The sequence below is a fragment of the Ruditapes philippinarum genome, unplaced genomic scaffold (assembly GCF_026571515.1).
Source record: "Ruditapes philippinarum isolate M1 unplaced genomic scaffold, ASM2657151v2 ctg2033_1_1_1_1, whole genome shotgun sequence".
Classification (NCBI taxonomy): domain Eukaryota; kingdom Metazoa; phylum Mollusca; class Bivalvia; order Venerida; family Veneridae; genus Ruditapes; species Ruditapes philippinarum.
Genome location: NW_026854327.1, coordinates 32,494 through 51,269, shown reverse-complemented (window position 1 = coordinate 51,269; position 18,776 = coordinate 32,494). Strand labels below are relative to the sequence as shown.

Sequence of the window (18,776 nt, the reverse complement as noted above, 5' to 3'; positions counted from 1 at the left end):
ATTCCGGACTATATTTAACCCTCCCCACCGTGCGACACATGACTCTACCATCCTGCTCCGAAAAGAGACACATGGCTTCAAATTATTATTGACACGTGACTTCAACACTTTTTTGTGTGATGCACTTCTAACGTACTTATTTATTCATCTATTTTTAGCATCATCACCAAATTAATCTAAACACGCTCTTCCGGACTACATTTTGGCGCAATGATATGAACGCCGCTTTAACAAGCAGACTGACAAGCAATGATTGGTTTATGACTTAAAATCATGAATATTTGAATATATCAAAGTAGTTTCAATATTTTACAACACAAACTTGTTGTGATGGCCGTAACAGCATTCATTCTTTCGTCATCTCTTATTTTTCGGGTAAGTGTGTTGCTTTATTATTTTTTGTCAATATGTTCTAACATTTTTTGCATCTAAAGATTTCCGATGATCAAATGTGACAAAAATGGTTATTTTTTTATCTTAAATGAAGACTGTTATGATTTAATATGTGAGTTCTCATATGGTTCTCATATTTTTTCAGTGAATTTCAAATGCAGTATTTTTGTAGGAAACTTGACAGATGACATGACAAGGAGCATAATTCTGCCATTTATCTAAAATTAATTATCTCTTTACAATTATTTTGAATATTGGATTTAAACTTTTTGAATTCTGGCAATATATACCTTTTATCATATGAATTAACAATTCAACAGTTATATGTCCAGTCTGACTTGTAAGATGTACATATTGGCTTGGTTCTGACTTGCTGGATGTACATACTGACCTGGTTTTGACTTGCTGCATGTACATACTTGCCTGGCTCTGACTTGCTGGATTTACATATTGGCCTGGTTCTGATATACTGGATGTAAATAATGACCTGATTCTGACTTGCTGGATGTACATATTGACCTGGTTCTAACTTGCTGGAAGTACATACTGGCCTTGTTCTGACTTACCAAATGTACAAACTGACCTGGTTCTGACTTGCTGGATTTACATATTGACCTGGTTCTGACTTGCTGGATGTACATACTTGCATGGTTCTGACTTGCTGCATTTACATATTGGCCTGGTTCTGATATACTGGATGTATATACTGGCCTGGTTCTGACTTGCTGCATTTACATATTGGCCTAGTTCTGATATACTGGATGTATAAACTGGCTTGTTTTGACTTGCTGGATTTACATACTTGCCTTGTTCTCACTTGCTGCATTTACATATTGGCCTGGTTCTGACTTGCTGGATGTACATACTTGCATGGTTCTGACTTGCTGCATTTACATATTGGCCTGGTTCTGATATACTGGATGTATATACTGGCCTGGTTCTGACTTGCTGCATTTACATATTGGCCTAGTTCTGATATACTGGATGTATAAACTGGCTTGTTTTGACTTGCTGGATGTACAAAGTGGCCTGGTTCTGACTTTCTGGATGTACAAACTGTCCTGGTTCTTTCTTGCTGGATGTACATACTGACCTGGTTCTGACTTGCTGGATGTACATACTGACCTGGTTCTGACTTGCTGGATGTACAAACTGACCTGGTTCTGACTTGCTGGATGTACATACTGACCTAGTTCTCTTGCTGGATGTATATACTGGCCTGGTTCTGACTTGCTGGATTTACTTATTGGCCTGGTTCTGACTTGCCGGATGTACATACTGACCTAGTTCTCTTGCTGGATGTACATACTGGCCTGGTTCTGACTTGCTGGATTTACTTATTGGCCTGGTTCTGACTTGCCGGATGTACACATTGGCCCGATTCTGACTTGCTGGATGCACATATTGGCCTGGTTCTGACTTGCTGGATGTACATACAAGTCTGGCTACTAGCCTAGTTTTGACTTGGTGTACGCACACATTGGCCTGAAACATTGAAATAAAAAAATAATGTTTGTTTGTATCGAAAACTAGTAACAGTAAATATCATAGCTACAATATTACCAATCTTTTTTATATTTTAGGAAATGACGTCAATGACGTCAACGATAAAAATAACTTTTAAAGATTTTTAGAAAGAAAGAATGGTTTTTGATTAATTTAAACATCATTGCATGAAATGAGTTTACAATGTTTAGTTATTGTTTTTTGTTTGTTTGAAAGTTTTATATTCAACTTGACTAAAATGTTATGACAGTTATCATCTCATCTATTATTATGACTGAGATAAATCATTTTTATTTTGACATTCTTATAACTAATTTCAATATTTCAGTACTTCAGTACAATAATTGTTGGTTAGGTAAATACTTATATTCAAGCTGGTCCAAAGTTAAACGTAATGTCTCGTATAAATTTATGTTATATATTTTTTTAATTAATGCTTGTTAAAAGTCACCAAGTAAATACCAGAAAGATCTTAAGTATATCAAAAGAGCATTGGATTTATTTGACTATTAGTCAACAAGTTTAAAGGCCTTAAAAGCCGCAAAAATGCTTTCATTTTCTATTTCTCATATTTTTTATTTCATTTTTATTTCATTTTATTTCATTTTTTATTTTATTTTTATTTCATTATTTTATTTCGGATGTCGTGTTATTGTTTCCAAACAGTTATTTGGCAAATAATCTTACTAATTTTCATTTACCTTTTGGCAATACATACAGTTACAGTGATTTCGTATATTATGTTTGGAATTTAAAATACTTGATTTGTTTAAATTCTGCTGCTTTTGTGACAAATCATTTCACATTCAGCGAAAAAATAATTACAACCCAGAAAATAGACAACAAGAAGCTTCCTTTATGCTCTACGAATAACAACAGCAACAACAACAACAACTATAACAACAACAACAACAACTACAACTATAACTATAACAACAGCAACAACAACAACAACAAACTCATTAACAAAGAAAATAAAAAAATTAAAAACTTAAATATTTATATAATACATTGATTCTTTTTTTACTATAGGTTATCATACTATGGATAGCTATCACAGACTTTTTGCCGAGAGTGTCAGGGCACCGAGAAACAGTAAACTCGAGGTAAATCAAAATTTAATCTTAGTTCAAATATGATATGACTTGGCTTTTAGATTATCATATCTATCTAAGCGTGATTATAAGTAGTTGGATTAAAAGAAATTAGGTAATGAAACCTTTTACAAATTATGCCTGGACCTTTGAAATGAAAACACATTTTACTGAAGATTTAAAGCTGACTGAACATACAAATATATCTATTGGTCTTTTCAGCTATCTTGTACTAAGAATTATAATTAAGTAATTATAAAACTTTATTCTTGAGATAAAACACTATTGTTTCTTGTTTTCCTCAGAATGCACAACTTTATGGGACCAACTGTTACTTCTCGGCAACGGATGTTTACAAGTGACACAGACGCTGGCACAATTAATAAAAGCCTCCCACAAAGTAGGTTGTTCCAATCACATCCCCAGGGTTGGCAACCAAATATAGGTGACCTTTTTCAGAACCAAGCAACTCCCTCTGAGTCGGGAAAACAATTTTTTAAAACATGGACATCATCAGATTCTAAACAAGACAAAAATGTCGGTAGCAGTCTTTCAAGAGATGAGTTCCTGCAATCAAAACTACTAAATAACAGAGTATCAGGCTTTCAATCGTGGTCGTCAAAACCAACGTTCATCAATAGCGGAAAATTTTCAGTAACAGATAAATTAGGCAATGAAGATAACAATGCCACTACCAATGCAATGATGAAGAAATTTTTCCAACAGTTTCAGTCTATCAACAATATCAACAATATGTCAAATGATGGAACAGTTGAATTCCGTACATGGTCATCAGGTCAATCACCATCAATGAAGAGCGGTGATTCAATACCTACTCCAGTGTTTTATAAATTCAGAGAAAATGGAAACGATTCAAAACATAACAACAAGCAACCAGAACCCATTTCTTTGAACGGAAATATCGACATCTTACCTTTTCAAAATCTGCAACAAAAAGAAAATATGGGAGTGGAAAGACTCCAACCTTTTCCTAACGTTGGACACACCATAAACCCAAGGTCATTTACAAAACCATCTGAAACTTTTCAGACCATGTTTGAAAGATTAATGCTACCTTCAGCTGTACCTTTTTCAAGTGAACATTTTATCAACATGCCGGAAAGTATTAAAAAGCGCATTGAAGCAAGACGTGCTCTGCAGGCTAAAAATGCTAATAAAGCAGAAAGAGAAAAGGGAACTAAAATTGATCGGTTATTTAAAAAACTTCCTCTGTCGGATTTCAAAAGAGATCATTTAAAGGTTTCCAGTCACGAAATTCAAAAAAGACTAAAACAAATTGTAGCAGACTGGGTCTCAAACCAAACTGATTCTCGTAAACAAAATGAATCGAAAGTACAACAAACTGGAGGTAAGACAGATCTTTCAAAAGTCAACGTTTATAATCAAACTGATCAAATTGTTAATGATAAGAACAACAAGTCTTATTTGGATAAAGTACATGTTATCGAAACACGCTCTCCTTTGACAACACAGACACCAGCGGTAAGTACTTCAAATCAACCAGAAGGCACGCTTAATAACAATCAAAGATACGTTGAATTAGTTATTGATTCAAATAAAACAGCACCAAAACATATGCCACAAATTACTTTACCTGTTGAAGATGCTGGTAGAAAACATTTTAAGAAACAAGTTCAAGACAAACTTTCTACTGTTAGTGTAAAACGTTTTCAAACATCTAAATCAGGCTCGAATATGGAACCTTCATCTAACGAAAGGTTATATATAAGTTTACGTAATGGATTACTTAATGATGGGGTGTTTAAAAGAAATGAAACAAAATATTTGCCCGATTTGAAAAGTGGCGTAGCTGAAAATAATCGTTCTGGAAAACATATCAATGGCACAAAATCTTTAGTTTTACAACTGACAAACGAAACAGTGTCAATTAAACACAATGAAAGTTTTTTGATATCGCCTGACAATAGTAACATAAGTATTCCTCTTCAGATTCCAAAATCATTTAATACAAAGGCAGCACATATTGTGGATACAACAGGAAATATTGGCAAAAAAGCACCTTTTACAACTTCTAGATATTTTGTAACCCAGTCAAATGTGAATGTTGATATAAATACAGAACAAAACCGTTTTACAACACAGCCGTTCTCTCCTCATACAAGTGCGGCGTCATCTGTTGTTTCCAAAACTACAGGGAAAGAACAGAAAAACAATTTTTCAAGAGATCAGTACAGTGCAGTAACACAGCAACATATTGCAAAGCAAAACAAATCTAAAGATATGTATATGTCACATATGCAAGAAACTACGACGCAAAGTAAAATTATAACAGCAGAACCGAAAACGGAAAGCCTTAAGACAATAGCAGATAACAAATTGTCATCGCACTTGAATATGGAATCAAAAGAAAATATGACAGGAAATCAAAACGTTACCTCGCCAACTTTTATTAAAGATAATCCTAGTGTTACGACAAAGTCTACCCCAGAAAAGGGTGTAGCAATGGGTTTTGAAATGACTAATAATGATGTCTTATTATCAAAAAGTGTTGGTGTTAACATGTCCTTATCAAAAATATCGCATACAGTACCAACAATAAACGCTATAAGAACGTCAGAAATGTATCAAAAATCTAAATTGAGTACCAATTCACCACTACAAACAACAGGAGAAAACAGTCAATATTTTTCTGTGCAAGCAAACGACTATAATACTAAGCTTCCGACAGAACCTACTCACAACCCTCACATGTCGGCAGAACCCATTTTGGAAGCAACAAGCTTGTCTAATATTAACAACAAATCAAATGATAGCTTCTTGTTTGACTTAAAAGCCAACGAAAACATCGATAAAACGACAAATCAAAGACAAACAATACAAAATAAGTTAACATCTACTGAGGCAATCCAGGTTGTAAAAGTATTGAAGTTTCCAGTCAATGGCAACTTTGTTAATATAAACACTGGACAAGTTGTTTTAAAAACAACAGACATTCCTTTATTTAAAAATGTTGTGAGAGAAAATATAAACGAACATGTATCTTTAGGAGCTGCAAATGTTAAATCTGCAACCATTGATGCATATAAAACGACTCTCGCTTATCACCAAAGTGCAAATCCTTTGACACAAGCTGGCAACGAGAAAATCAAGTTTACTCAAGAAGATGTAGAAGTCCCTACAGATAGAGATTTCGTATATTCAAGCATGACAACAACAGAAAGTGTATATCCCATAAAATCGAAATCGCCCATAACTTTTATTGCTAGTCAAGATGATCAGAAAATTGGAAGTAACACACACATCACTTCAAATGTATCGGAAATCACTAAAAGTAATAAAGCAGAGGTAACAGATACACCATCAACCAGTAGAATGAATGCATATAGTTCAACACCGAGTGTGACAGAGTACCAATCTACAAGCGGTACAGATACACATAGTTCTCATATTACTAAACATATTCAAACGAAAGGCAGGATTATTTCTGAAGATAGTTCTAGCACGACACGGCAAGTAAAAACAGATGTTACTTACGAAGCACAAATTAGCTTAATATCTCAATCTGCTGAAAGTCAAGGAAAGAAGAAGGCATCTCAAATTACAAAACCATACAAACCCTTACAGCATACCACAGCGCAACCGATTATAACAACTGATTTGCCAAAAACAATTAACGTTAAACAAAACACAAAAGGACATAATGATTATCGTCAAAGTCTAGGGACGCACAGTGAAAGTATTAAAATGATAGGTGTAACAAAATCCTTATCTAGAGCTTTAGCCCAGCAAACCGATATACTTTATAAAAATAGTAATGGCATGAAAAGCAAGTCAGTGCAATTCCAAAGAATCTCTACTAGACCGAAAACTCTACTACCTAGGCTTGTAACAGAAAGTCCGTCTGAAATATTGCCAGTTGTAAAGGAAGATCATTTAAAACGTGCACACATGGAGGGTGTCAATGGGATAACGCATAAATCACAACAAATAATAAAAAGAACATTAGGACCTAAAGAATATTATTATACGACAACCCCATTTGTTGGGCAATCATCTAAAATCATAACAAGTAACAAACCAGATATAATGAACATTACAACTAGAATAAATGGAAAACAAGAAAATAGAGAAAATAGGAAGGTTAAAACAAAGAAAGAGAAAAAAGTGTCTGAACGTAAAACTGATGTTACACCAAGGATGACGAAAGCTAAAAGTAATGGAAAACAAGTCGTAGCTAAAGTAACTGCAAGTTCTAAACAACCAGAATCGCATCATGAAACAACAGAAAGAAAAATAGTTAAAGATGTTCTAACTACTATAAGACCAGAAATAAAGCAATTAAAATATTTCACAAGGTCTGAGGTAACAAGAATACATCGGAATGATCCCCACCCCTTTTCAAGCAACACACTTTTAAAAGACGAACACACAAAAAATACTAGAAACATAAATGCGATCTCTCCCAAAACTGATAAATCTTTAAGAAAAACAAACAATCAAAAGGTACCATATGATGTGTTAGTAGATAAAGTCAAAGAAAGAAACACAAAGTTATTACAAAATAATCTTAAGGCCAATATTTTGCAGCATAACATTGGAAATAATAGTGGTGTCAAAATATCTTTATTTCCACTTTTTAAAGAACCTTCTGAGCACAACAAAATAAAGATTGATCAAATTACTCAAAAGTCTAAAGTTATTTCGTACGACCCTCAGCGGCCAGTGCTACCGGGAAATGCTGGTCCAATGCAGAAATCTAAAAGGATGAACAAATTTTCAACGTTTGACAGGGTGGCAGGTAGTAGGAAATGGAAACCTAGACGAAACAAATTTGAAGAATTGCTTCTTGAACTAACAAGAAAACGGAATGCTCGTGTAACTCCAAAACCTAAATTACAGATGTCGGATAAAAAGGTACAAAGACAAAAGCCTAAGTATAGTTCAGTTTCTAGTTTCCACGACAATAAAAATGCTATGTCAGTGACCAATATCATGAAGAAAATGAAAGGTATGCAAATTAACACTAAGCCTGAAATACGTAGATCTAAGTTAGACAACCCAATTGAGCGCGGTAATTTTGATATTTCATCATCAACACGTAACAAAAACGACCAGAATAGAATTGGGATTCAAAGGGACACTAAGCCAGGAATAGGTTCTACTAAACAACTGGAACAACTTCTTGCTGAAAACACAGGCAATTCTTTTCAGCTTTTCAGTTTGCCAAAATACACTCGTAAACAGGAATCAAAACCAGCCAACGGAGTGTATCTTCAACCTCACAGCAAAACAAGCCCCGTGTCAATTCTTGATTTGTTACACAATGGTATCACGAAAATAAAAACAAAAAAGAACCTGGAACCAGTATTACCAAAGCTAGCTGGACGTGTTTTTAAGAATAACATTCTAAATAAGTCTCCATTGAAAACTTCCACTGAGCCATCGAATCCACTTTTGAAGCAAAGATTGCCGCAAAGAGATCCGTCTCCTGAAATTAAACCAGTTTGGCTTCAAAATGTTTTACAACCCAGTGGAGTCAAACACAATGTAATTGGATATATGCAAAATGAAGTAGGGCAGAATGAGAAACGTTCGATGGGTATTGGTAAACCTCGGGAGTTTAAGAAAGAAATTAAGGATCAAATCAATGAGAATAAACCAGTGAATAGTGAGACCAAAAGTGGTATAAATATACTAAATAGTTTACTCTCAGGTCAAGTGAAACGTGATGGACAAGTTCAATTGTTCAATATTGCGCCACCTTCTTCCTATACAAAAGTTTCAAAAATGTTGTTTGATCCCAGCATTATTCCGAAGAACACACCAAACAATCCATTCAAACCATTAAATGTTGACCGAATATCTCATAGGAAATCATATTTGGATGCAGCTAATTTAAATAAAGGAAATAATGTGAATCGGCAACAAAATTCTAAAAGCAACATAAACAACAAGGAAAGGACTTTTCATTTGACACCATCTCATGTTAAAAAGGAAAACGTGTTGACAAGTAATCCGGATAAACATGAAAGTAGAAATATGGTAATACGGAGATGGTTGGACAAATTTAAAAGTGAGTCTACACAAAACCCGATTCCAAAAACCCAAATTAGTAAACAAAGCTTGGAAAGCAGAACGTCGCGACCAAATCAAGATGTAAGATTCAGAGGAATAAAACCAAAGAGAATTAACCTTTTTAATAGTTTTGAAAGTTCACCAGTGTTTACTCCAGTAGCACGTGATAAGACATCTATTTATAGAGATGAACCTAAACAAAATGCCTTACACAGGGAACGCTCAGCATTTAAAACTCGTAAGAATAAACAGTTTATGACTGAATATAGACCAAACGATGAAATTCCAAAGAAACCAACATATCAACACAAACAAGTTGCAGCCTCGAAACCAAAGGTAATAAACCTATGGGACATCAGTTCACCGATATTTGGGAATGCACTGCTTGAACAGATTTCGGCGGTCGACAATAGAGAGCAGAACAGCGTACCTATTATCAATCATAAGGTTACTGATAGTGTTGGAAACAGAAAAGAAACAAATAAAAAGAAAGACATACACAAAAAATTGGCCCCATTCAACGGGTCTATCAAAAAGCTTTTATTTCCAAAGCAATTCGTTTTTTGAAGAGTGAATCATTTAAAGTTGACGCGTGACTGTTATCCTAAATTTCTTACATCTAACAACAAAATGTATTTCACTCTCAAAATGTAAATATATACGTACGAAATATATTTGACTCGCTAAGACTTTGGATCTATATCCAAATATTATAAGTCAATGAATACAGTGTTAATAATTGTCAAAGACACTTTAACCAGCTTGAAGCAATAGATCTAATAAAAATGCTCAAAACCGAGATACTTACTCAATACCTTATCATCTATTTCAATTCTGATTGTGTGATATTAAACGCTTCTTGTGATATATAATACACTGCTTGAAGCGTCTGTTGTGGTGAACACTCCTAGGAAAATGTTTCTTCACCTATTCAATCTCTCGTTTTATCATAAATATATTGTGCGAGAAATTAAAACAAATAGGTGATGATAGACAGAGTAACACTGTGTCAGCACAAAGCCCATACCCCAGCATTCTCTTGGACGTGTTGTCAATCAAACACTTAAACCAGCGATCCGGAAAGGCAAGGGAAAGGCATAGATAAAATTAAACTTGCGATTTTTGTCAGATGCATCAGTACAATTAACAACCTAAGTCAACAACAAATCGAGTATGGCTGTCAAATTAAAGACACCTTTGTTAATAAATGAATTGGTCATTGTCATGTTTATTTCATCATTTTTAGGAAAGACTAAATCACTTAGCACCAAAACAGATCGATTCTTGCCGTCATATCAAAGACAACCGCACATCGTTAATAAATGTATTGTTTAAGCCACAATGATGTGTATTTCATTATTTTCAGGAAATGGTTAAAAAAACGAGCTAAGCTGGATTTTAACGATCTGTATTTAGAAGTTAAAATTTAACCACTTATTTTTAATAAATATTATACCAGATACATTTTCAATATTTTTAGATTACAGTTCTCTTTGTGCATGTATGATTTTTATTGTAATTGTAAATTTATTTGAATTCGTAAAATAAATGATTTTAAAACAACGTGTTTAAGCTTATCTATAATAATGACAATGATTAACCTGTGATATAATAATAATTCAATTTTATTTATTTTTTGTTTAGTGAACACGCAATATTTCACGTTTGGCCCATATGTCGCATGTCATGGAATAGCACTAACGTGTCACATTGAAGAATCGATCATAACCGCCATATAAACACATCTGCAGATGTTTTAAAATTCAAAATATTACAAGTTCATGTTCAGTGTTGAATTCTGCTTAAGACGGTGCTAGGGGGTGTTTACTGTCACTTGTTCTTTCCAGTACTGCCCGTGAACAGGCTCAATCAACCCGCTCCTACAATATTTTGCCGTGTTTGGCTTTATTCAGACATTCTGTTTTTTCTTTCTTATATCCAGGGTTCGTTCGGTATATAGGGTAGACTATTCAATGCAAGAACGAGCACCAAAAGATAATTTCAATGCTTAACAAAGGTTCTTTATATAACGATACGCGTTGCTATCAATTAGGGCACTCATGAATACAAAGTGCACTAAGTTAACCGATAACTGATATGAGCAAACCGGATTTATTTAGTTTAAATAGGAACCATTCTATGTAAGGTAGAGAATAGATTAAAGATCCTGTATGTTGTGATCAAAGTGGTAAACCACATTAAGTAAATTTTTTTAATGTACATAATTATGCAAATAAAACAATTTTCAAACATCGTAGAATATGTAAAATATGTACTGCAAATATTTGTGCATATTATATGTAATCATTTCATTCATTTCTTATTGTAAAATATGACTAAATTTTTATAGAAAATATTTTTTATTACCCCCCCCCCCCTTATTTAAATGAAATGTTAAATTCGATAATATCTTTATAAATAATACTTTTTGGAACCTACAAGAAATAAATCTTAATTTGAGCATCATATTTATGATTGAAAACCATAAATATTTGTGTTACAGGATCTTTAATAAAAAATAACTTCAGCCCATCCTTAGAATCACCATCCAGTTTAGGTAAAAAATGCAGGTAATGTAGGAAGGTAAACTGTTATTTTATTGCACATCTCTGTATCACATGGATTTCAAAAAGTGTCAGCATTACTTGAGTTAAGAACAAACATTTCAATATACATGCCATTTTATAATTACAATAAAAGAACTTGAAACAAATATAAAAAGAAAGATGAGAATCTAATTGACTGGTTCATTGTCTATGTTAAGTAAACACAAATCTTGGTTTGGCAAGTATTTTTGTAGCAGCGATTCTTAAATGAATAAAAGTGGGCAAGAAAGGAACCAAAATATACTATTTATAAATAACAAATGCACTTATTAACTAGTATTTCGAATCTCAATTAAATGATGTTTAATAGTTCTAAATTTATTCTATCACATAAATATATAGAAAATATTACAGAAAGTATTTAAACAATAACATGCATGTGTTTACTAATAGTTTCTTCTTTCGTGGCTTATGGTAATAAAAGAAATAATATTTTTGAATAAATGAATGATCAGACAGACAATCCTCGGATTTATAACACTTTTATTGTAAATCATAATTAATATGTGAGACATTAAAATGTGGGCAATTTTAAAAGTTTAAAATACCTGTATATTGAAGCATTTGGGTTATCAATTTTTTTTTTTTTTAAAATTTACGATTTCAACTTCACAAATTTAAATTCAGAATTATAATTTGAAAATTGTAAAGAATCAAATTTTTAAAGTAAATATATAATGTTGAATTTGCTTAATTGGGTAAAACCCAACTCTTATTTTTAACAAGCTTGAAGTCGTAGGTCACAGTTTTAAAAAAACGGCATCCACGAAACCCAATTTTTAATGTTTACATCACATGTTCATAAAGTTGAAGAAGTTGTAATCGTTAATTCGAGAAGATTCATTAACAAATACATAAAATAAAAAGGTCCCTACCTGCTTGTTTGTAGACTAGTAACAGTTCTCATGCTATCGGTTTTATCCTACAGCTCAGTCCCTGTAATATCCGTCAATTTCTTAGTAATTGATCGCTTAGTTAATTAAATAAAGACCAAAACTAGACTCAGGTGCATTTTCGAATATTTCACTATAGGAATGAGTATTGACACACGTTTTCATAATATATTTCACGTTTGTTTGCAGATATAGCACAACCACTGCAGAACAACACAATATGGGATATAAAGGTTTTGGTTGTTGGTGTGAGGTTTTGCTCCAGGGAGGTTAATATGTTTTATGAAGTCTTTGTTTAAGGAAAACAATTAAATGTGGTTGTTAGGACTTAATGTTTTACAGACGGCCGCTTTGCATGGGTTGCACTGTATCATATTTTAAATTTGAAGTTTTTTGTTTTCATGGTATACAATATCATGTGAAGTTGCCAATAGGCTTTCTAGTATTATTTGTTTGGAAAAATGTTATCTAAAAACATACCTTTACTTAACATTTTCTTTGTATCCAAATGTATTTTATGACCTGATTAAGAATCATATTTAATTTGTGTTCTCATGACCACGTGACATGATAATTGTTTTGATTATATATTTGCATGGCGATGCACAATGTAGACGTCTAAAATAAAATATATTTTCTGTCCTTATAAACATATGACAACAGAACGTTAATTATTGATTACCAAAATATACTTGCAACTATTAAATACTTTTCTTTATACACGATCCATCATTGAATTAATCAGGAATACACTCCTGGTGATGGACAAAGGACGAGGCATGTTGGTTACCGCCACCATGTTTAACGTGACCACCTTTTATTGGAAATTATATATGAACTCTTGGTAGATGTCTTTCATAAAAATACACATACAATTAAAACATGCCATTTTGCATTTCTGCTACAGTAACTAAAAAATTTCATAAGATAAGTAGAGCATAGCAAATTCTATTTTACTCCTACACGGACATTTTTGACGAAGTAAATAAAGAAATATTCATGTTATTTCTTAGTCTACTTAGACTATCAATACATCAAAAAGAAACGAAAAAAGGAACCCTTTAGACATTATTGAATACTTGATAGTTTGTAATAAAAACAGATATACGGCGTCAATTATCAAGAAAAAAGACATCAGTGATCCTTATTATATACAGCGTGGTGAACCCAAGTGCATGGGGACGACGAAAAAGCAAATTGTACTTTTTAAATACCTTCGTCATATCATACAGTTTTTATGTCAGGTCTCTGATACTGCATACTCATTTATTAAAATCACTTTATTCGTTCTCTCTCATTTTCCATTATGTTTATAACACGAGTCGTTGACATTGTGTACGTTTTTAAATTCAATTAAACGAAATGATTTTGGTTTGGTGTATTTAAATGCATGATGATGTGTCATATAAGGCCGTGTCTACACCTATTCAAGTTTCTTGCATGTCACATTTAGATAAGCAAAATAAATGGCCCTTTCAATATTTAATCAGGCACAATTTTTACTGAAATGTCTACTTAAGATTGCCCAGAATTGATACCTTTGTCTTTGCAATACTATCATGTTTCTGTAAAATTTGTGAATAAAAAAGCGGGAAAATGATGCAATTAGCTAAAATAATGGATTAAATGAAATTGAAATGTGCACATGCTTTAAAAAGAATGGAAAATGTGAGACAAAATATTTTTAGCTGATAAATTGATGCAAACTCTTTATTTGATGAAAGTTTTTCACTTAATGAACAAGATCATTTTAAATCAATTTTGACTACATGTACTTGAAAAACTTATTATTATTTTTTTTTTTTTTGCTCTTCTGACTGTATCATTGTATTGATCTGTTCCTCTGATCAAGATATTTTATATATTTACTAAAATTTACAGATCATGAACACTGAATCAGTAACAAAAATGTCAGAAAATAATAATAAAAAAAAACAACACTATGAGCACATGTTTTGTGTCAAACCGGTGTCATCAGTGTCTTGACAGCCAAAAACTTGTAGAAAAAAAGGACGTGTTCTAACTTTCTTGCAAGAAATTCTCTTCTTGGATGTCACAATATTTCTCTTTAAAACTTATTCAAGTAGGGTGTCTACACTATGCGATACAAGAGAATATGATACTTGCATTCAAGACTTGGATAGGTGTAGACGGGCCCTAAGAATGAAACATGTGAAATGATGTAATATTGAGCAGACATTGATGAAACTAAATTTAAATCCGACGCAGAGTTTAATGGCACCAAAATACAACAATGATAATGAAATGCTATATTGATTTAATGGTATTAAAATTCTATATCTATTTGATAGTATTAAAATGCTACTTTGATGTTTGGTGTGATAATGCTTAATCAATGAACGGTATCAAATTTCAACTTTGATTTAGGAGTATTTAAAATGCTATTTTGGTTTGATTGCATTGAAATTCAATATTGATGTAATGATAATGAAATGCTACATTGATTTAGAATTAATGAATTTTTTTTTAACGAAACATGCAATCATATAAGTGAAATGGTATTTATCATAGAAACATATTTCTATTGCAAAGTGAAAAAAATGTTATTTTATTTTTTTTAATTAGAAGCTTGCTTTTTAATGACATTGTCTCGGTAAGCCATTTACCATCTGTTACAATAACATTAAAAACTATTTTAAAGATGCCAATTATATAACAAGCTTTATATCGTTCGAGTAAGAAATGAATTTGTTTGAAAACACCTCTAGAATCAGTTTGATAGTACAAGGGAAGTCAAGAGAGAAATCCCTGGAGATCGCTCAAAACGTCGAAATAGGGATTCGTAAGGTCCTTCTATGTTAAAACTACTACTCACACCCCAAGCACTGACTAAAGCAGATTTCTACATTTATATATAAACATTGCGAAAATTAAAATCATGTGTAAAGACGTTGAACCAGCACAGGGTACTAGTATAAAAGAATGTGTGTGCGTGTGCCCCTGAAGAAGAAAACAATGTAGGCAAAACTAGATTTTATAAAATTCTGTAAAGAGGATATAATTTTTTTTATTTAATTAATTTGACTAACAGAAAAAAAATTACATGTACAAAACTTTACAATTTAATATCGGTGAATAAGATAATCAAAACGAATAATTATGTCAATATGTACTATTAAGAACAAAGATATTTTTTTACAGAATATTGCTAGATCGAGTAAAACATTTTTGCTTTCACAATTTGTTAACTATGAAACTTTAAAATTTAATAATATTTAGTCTATGAAATTTCGAATGGTCTAAATATGTCTTCCTCAGGCATTGACAATAGAAATAGTTAAATAAATAATGAAATTAGTCACCTACTGTAAATGAAGAAAACTTTAATAGTGATTTTAGACGTTCAAGGGCATAGATTAGATAATAAAAAAGATATGATATATATAATAGCTTATAGCAAAAATACCAATATAAAACAAAACCACGTTTGTTACATTTTGCTCCGTTTGTAACAATTATCTAACATCCAGTGCTACTTTATTCATGTCATAAAAATATAATTTGAAAATAATTTAAAAATATGTATTCATTATTTATCTATAATCATATTGGATTGGATGAATTTTACGTCGCACCGACACAGAATAGGACATATGGCGACCTTCCAGCTTAACTGGTGGAGGGAAAGCCCAAGTGCCCATCCATGCATTGTTTCCGTAAGCTAGCTTGGCATAAATGTGCCTTCAAAAATTAATGAAAGCTTCCATTAAACATTTATCAACCTGAAAAAAAGACAAAAAAAAAGACAAAGAACCAATTGTTACTTTATGAAATGTAATATTATGAAAATACTCCCTCAGAAATACATGTATTTACTCGAGAACAATTTCCTAAATTTGCTTAAAAGACAACTAAATATAATTTCTGGAATAAGTTTAGAATGAATGTGTCAATTTTCATTAAAAAATCAATGTGATTAAACAGAATTTGATGACACGTCTGTCATAAAGGAATAATGGACGTCAGAATTGTAAATTTTACTTTGATAAATATATTCCTATGTTTTAGTCCATAATGCACTTTAAAATCAGAAACAAAATGTGATTACACGTTTTATGTATTTTTTAAAAGCGTACCAATTATTTTTCAAACTAATCAGTTCAACTTCATTTGTTCTCTTATCAGGTAAAATTCATCAGATTGTTGTTATATTTTCTGGTCCTTCGGGGTCATTACTGTTAATTTACAAATAAGTACGGCACAGTAAATCAGAAAGCGTGAATATTATAATACCTTTGCGTCACTTCCCTTCTAATATTTATAATTTTTGCTCTATTAGTATTCAGGTAATGTAATGTAAAGATGTACTTAAAAGCGAAAAGTGTGGACTTCTTAACATTATTACAAATAAAAAAAATGAGTTGTTTGAGAGGATTACAAACATGAGTGAATATTGCTGCAATCTTAGCATAATTGATTCTGTTGATGGGAAATCGTAAAAAGATTTATCACATGTCATGTCTGAAGACAAAATTTTTATTTATATTCAATATAAGGACCAATGATCCCGTTAAAGTATTCACTCCTCAAGATTAGTCTTCATTCATATTCAGTATTAGGACCAAATAATCCCGATAAGATTTTCCATACCTCAAGTCCAAACTTAATTTATATTCAGTATTAGGATTGATGACCCAAATAAGGGGTTTCATTCCTCAAGACATATCCTCATTTTTATTCAGACCAAAGTTCCCGATACACCGCACAAAATATAACTGTAATGATTAAGACTAAACGGACCGACAACATTGTTAAAGTGACATAAAGTTCATTGCTTTTTTTGTTTTGCTGACAAGTTAGGTTGAACAATAAATATATTCCAAAAAGAGTTTACTTTTATAATATGGACTGTCCAATAATTGAAAAATAAAATGTTTATGATACAATTTAGAATCTACCTTCATTATAAAACGACTGCAAACCCTTTTATGAAAATTGAACAGTACATACAACAATACTTATAGAAGCTTCAGTTAACCACGAGCATTATATTAAGTATTAGGACCAAATAATCCCGACAAGATGTTCCATACCTCAAGTCCAAACTTCATTTATATTCAGTATTATGATTATTATTTTTGTAGTAAAATAAAATTTAACACACTTTTGGCAAAGTGACAATTATTTATTTTTTTACCTGTTCACTGAAAATTTACACTTGGATAGGTAGGTAGTTAGGTATTATGACACTTTTTCTGTCCGACTAAGGATATTAAGTAGTTTGAAATTTAAGTTTTAAGTACGAGAGAACTCTAAAATTCTAAATATGAATTGTCTTAGATTAGAAATAGACAGCTTTTAAAGCTGCAATCAGTTTTTATTTCTTGTTGGAAAATAAATTTGTGTTCTTATAAACTAAGTATTTTAGTAATTTTATATTGCAAAAGCGCATCGCTTTCTTCAAAACAGTATCACATTCGTGAATAAAAATACAACACCCGGAAACGAATCGTACGCTTTACGCGAGACGGTAGATTAGAGGTATCGATTGGGTTTCTTTATTTTTTTTTGTATTTTATCGATTGAACATTGCAATTTTCACTTAAATATGAAACTAAAAATTTAAGGTGAATTGGGCGTCTACAATGGCCATCTTTTTTCTTAATTATTTCTAATATTGAAAAAAAACTATTGAAAGGTTTTATTTGGATATTTTTCATATAAAATCTTGCTTCAAGGCAAATGTTTATAAAGTTCTATATGATTTGGTATAAACATTTTATGATCGATAATTTATATTGAATTATATTAAATAGTATACTATTATTTTTATTATTATTATTATTTACTAGAACAATTTATAATTTGCTATGATGTATGTTATAACATGTATCATACACTTACCAACAACATCTGTGTACAATTCTTTTATGGTTTGTTGTTCTATATACTATTTACGATATTTTCTATCATATAAATAACACATGGGATGAAAGAGGTTATTTTCTATTATATACTATTATATAAATAACACATGGCTGTTGGGATGAAAGGGGATATTGTCAACCCGAGAACTTGTATATTACCGAAAGAGCTACAACAACAATATTTATAAAATACGCGGTCAAGGAAATAACAAAAAATACACATCATCATTTTTAAAATATAATTTTGCTCAAAACAATAAACTTAACAAAAACTGTTAAATAATGATTTTATGCATCTCTACATAAAGTTGCTTAATATTGAGTTATACAAGAGTAATG

The 18,776-nt window shown here is 31.7% G+C and overlaps 1 protein-coding gene across 1 annotated transcript; it reads left to right on the top strand.

Annotated features, from left to right (window-relative positions):
• Window positions 1–235: 235 nt before the first annotated feature.
• Window positions 236–10,607, top strand: LOC132739823 (uncharacterized). Its single transcript, XM_060727631.1, has 3 exons — window positions 236–375; window positions 2,932–3,005; window positions 3,299–10,607. The coding sequence occupies exons 1-3, from the start codon at window positions 331–333 to the stop codon at window positions 9,615–9,617; spliced, it is 6,438 nt and encodes a 2,145-aa protein (XP_060583614.1). The 5' UTR covers window positions 236–330; the 3' UTR covers window positions 9,618–10,607.
• Window positions 10,608–18,776: the final 8,169 nt, after the last annotated feature.

Excerpts from the sequence above, each read along its gene's own strand:
- LOC132739823 (XM_060727631.1), top strand. The coding sequence starts at position 331 with ATGGCCGTAACAGCATTCATTCTTTCGTCATCTCTTATTTTTCGG. Across the intron at positions 376-2,931 it reads CGTCATCTCTTATTTTTCGG|GTTATCATACTATGGATAGC; the intron begins GTAAGTGTGTTG and ends TTTTTACTATAG. Across the intron at positions 3,006-3,298 it reads CGAGAAACAGTAAACTCGAG|AATGCACAACTTTATGGGAC; the intron begins GTAAATCAAAAT and ends TGTTTTCCTCAG.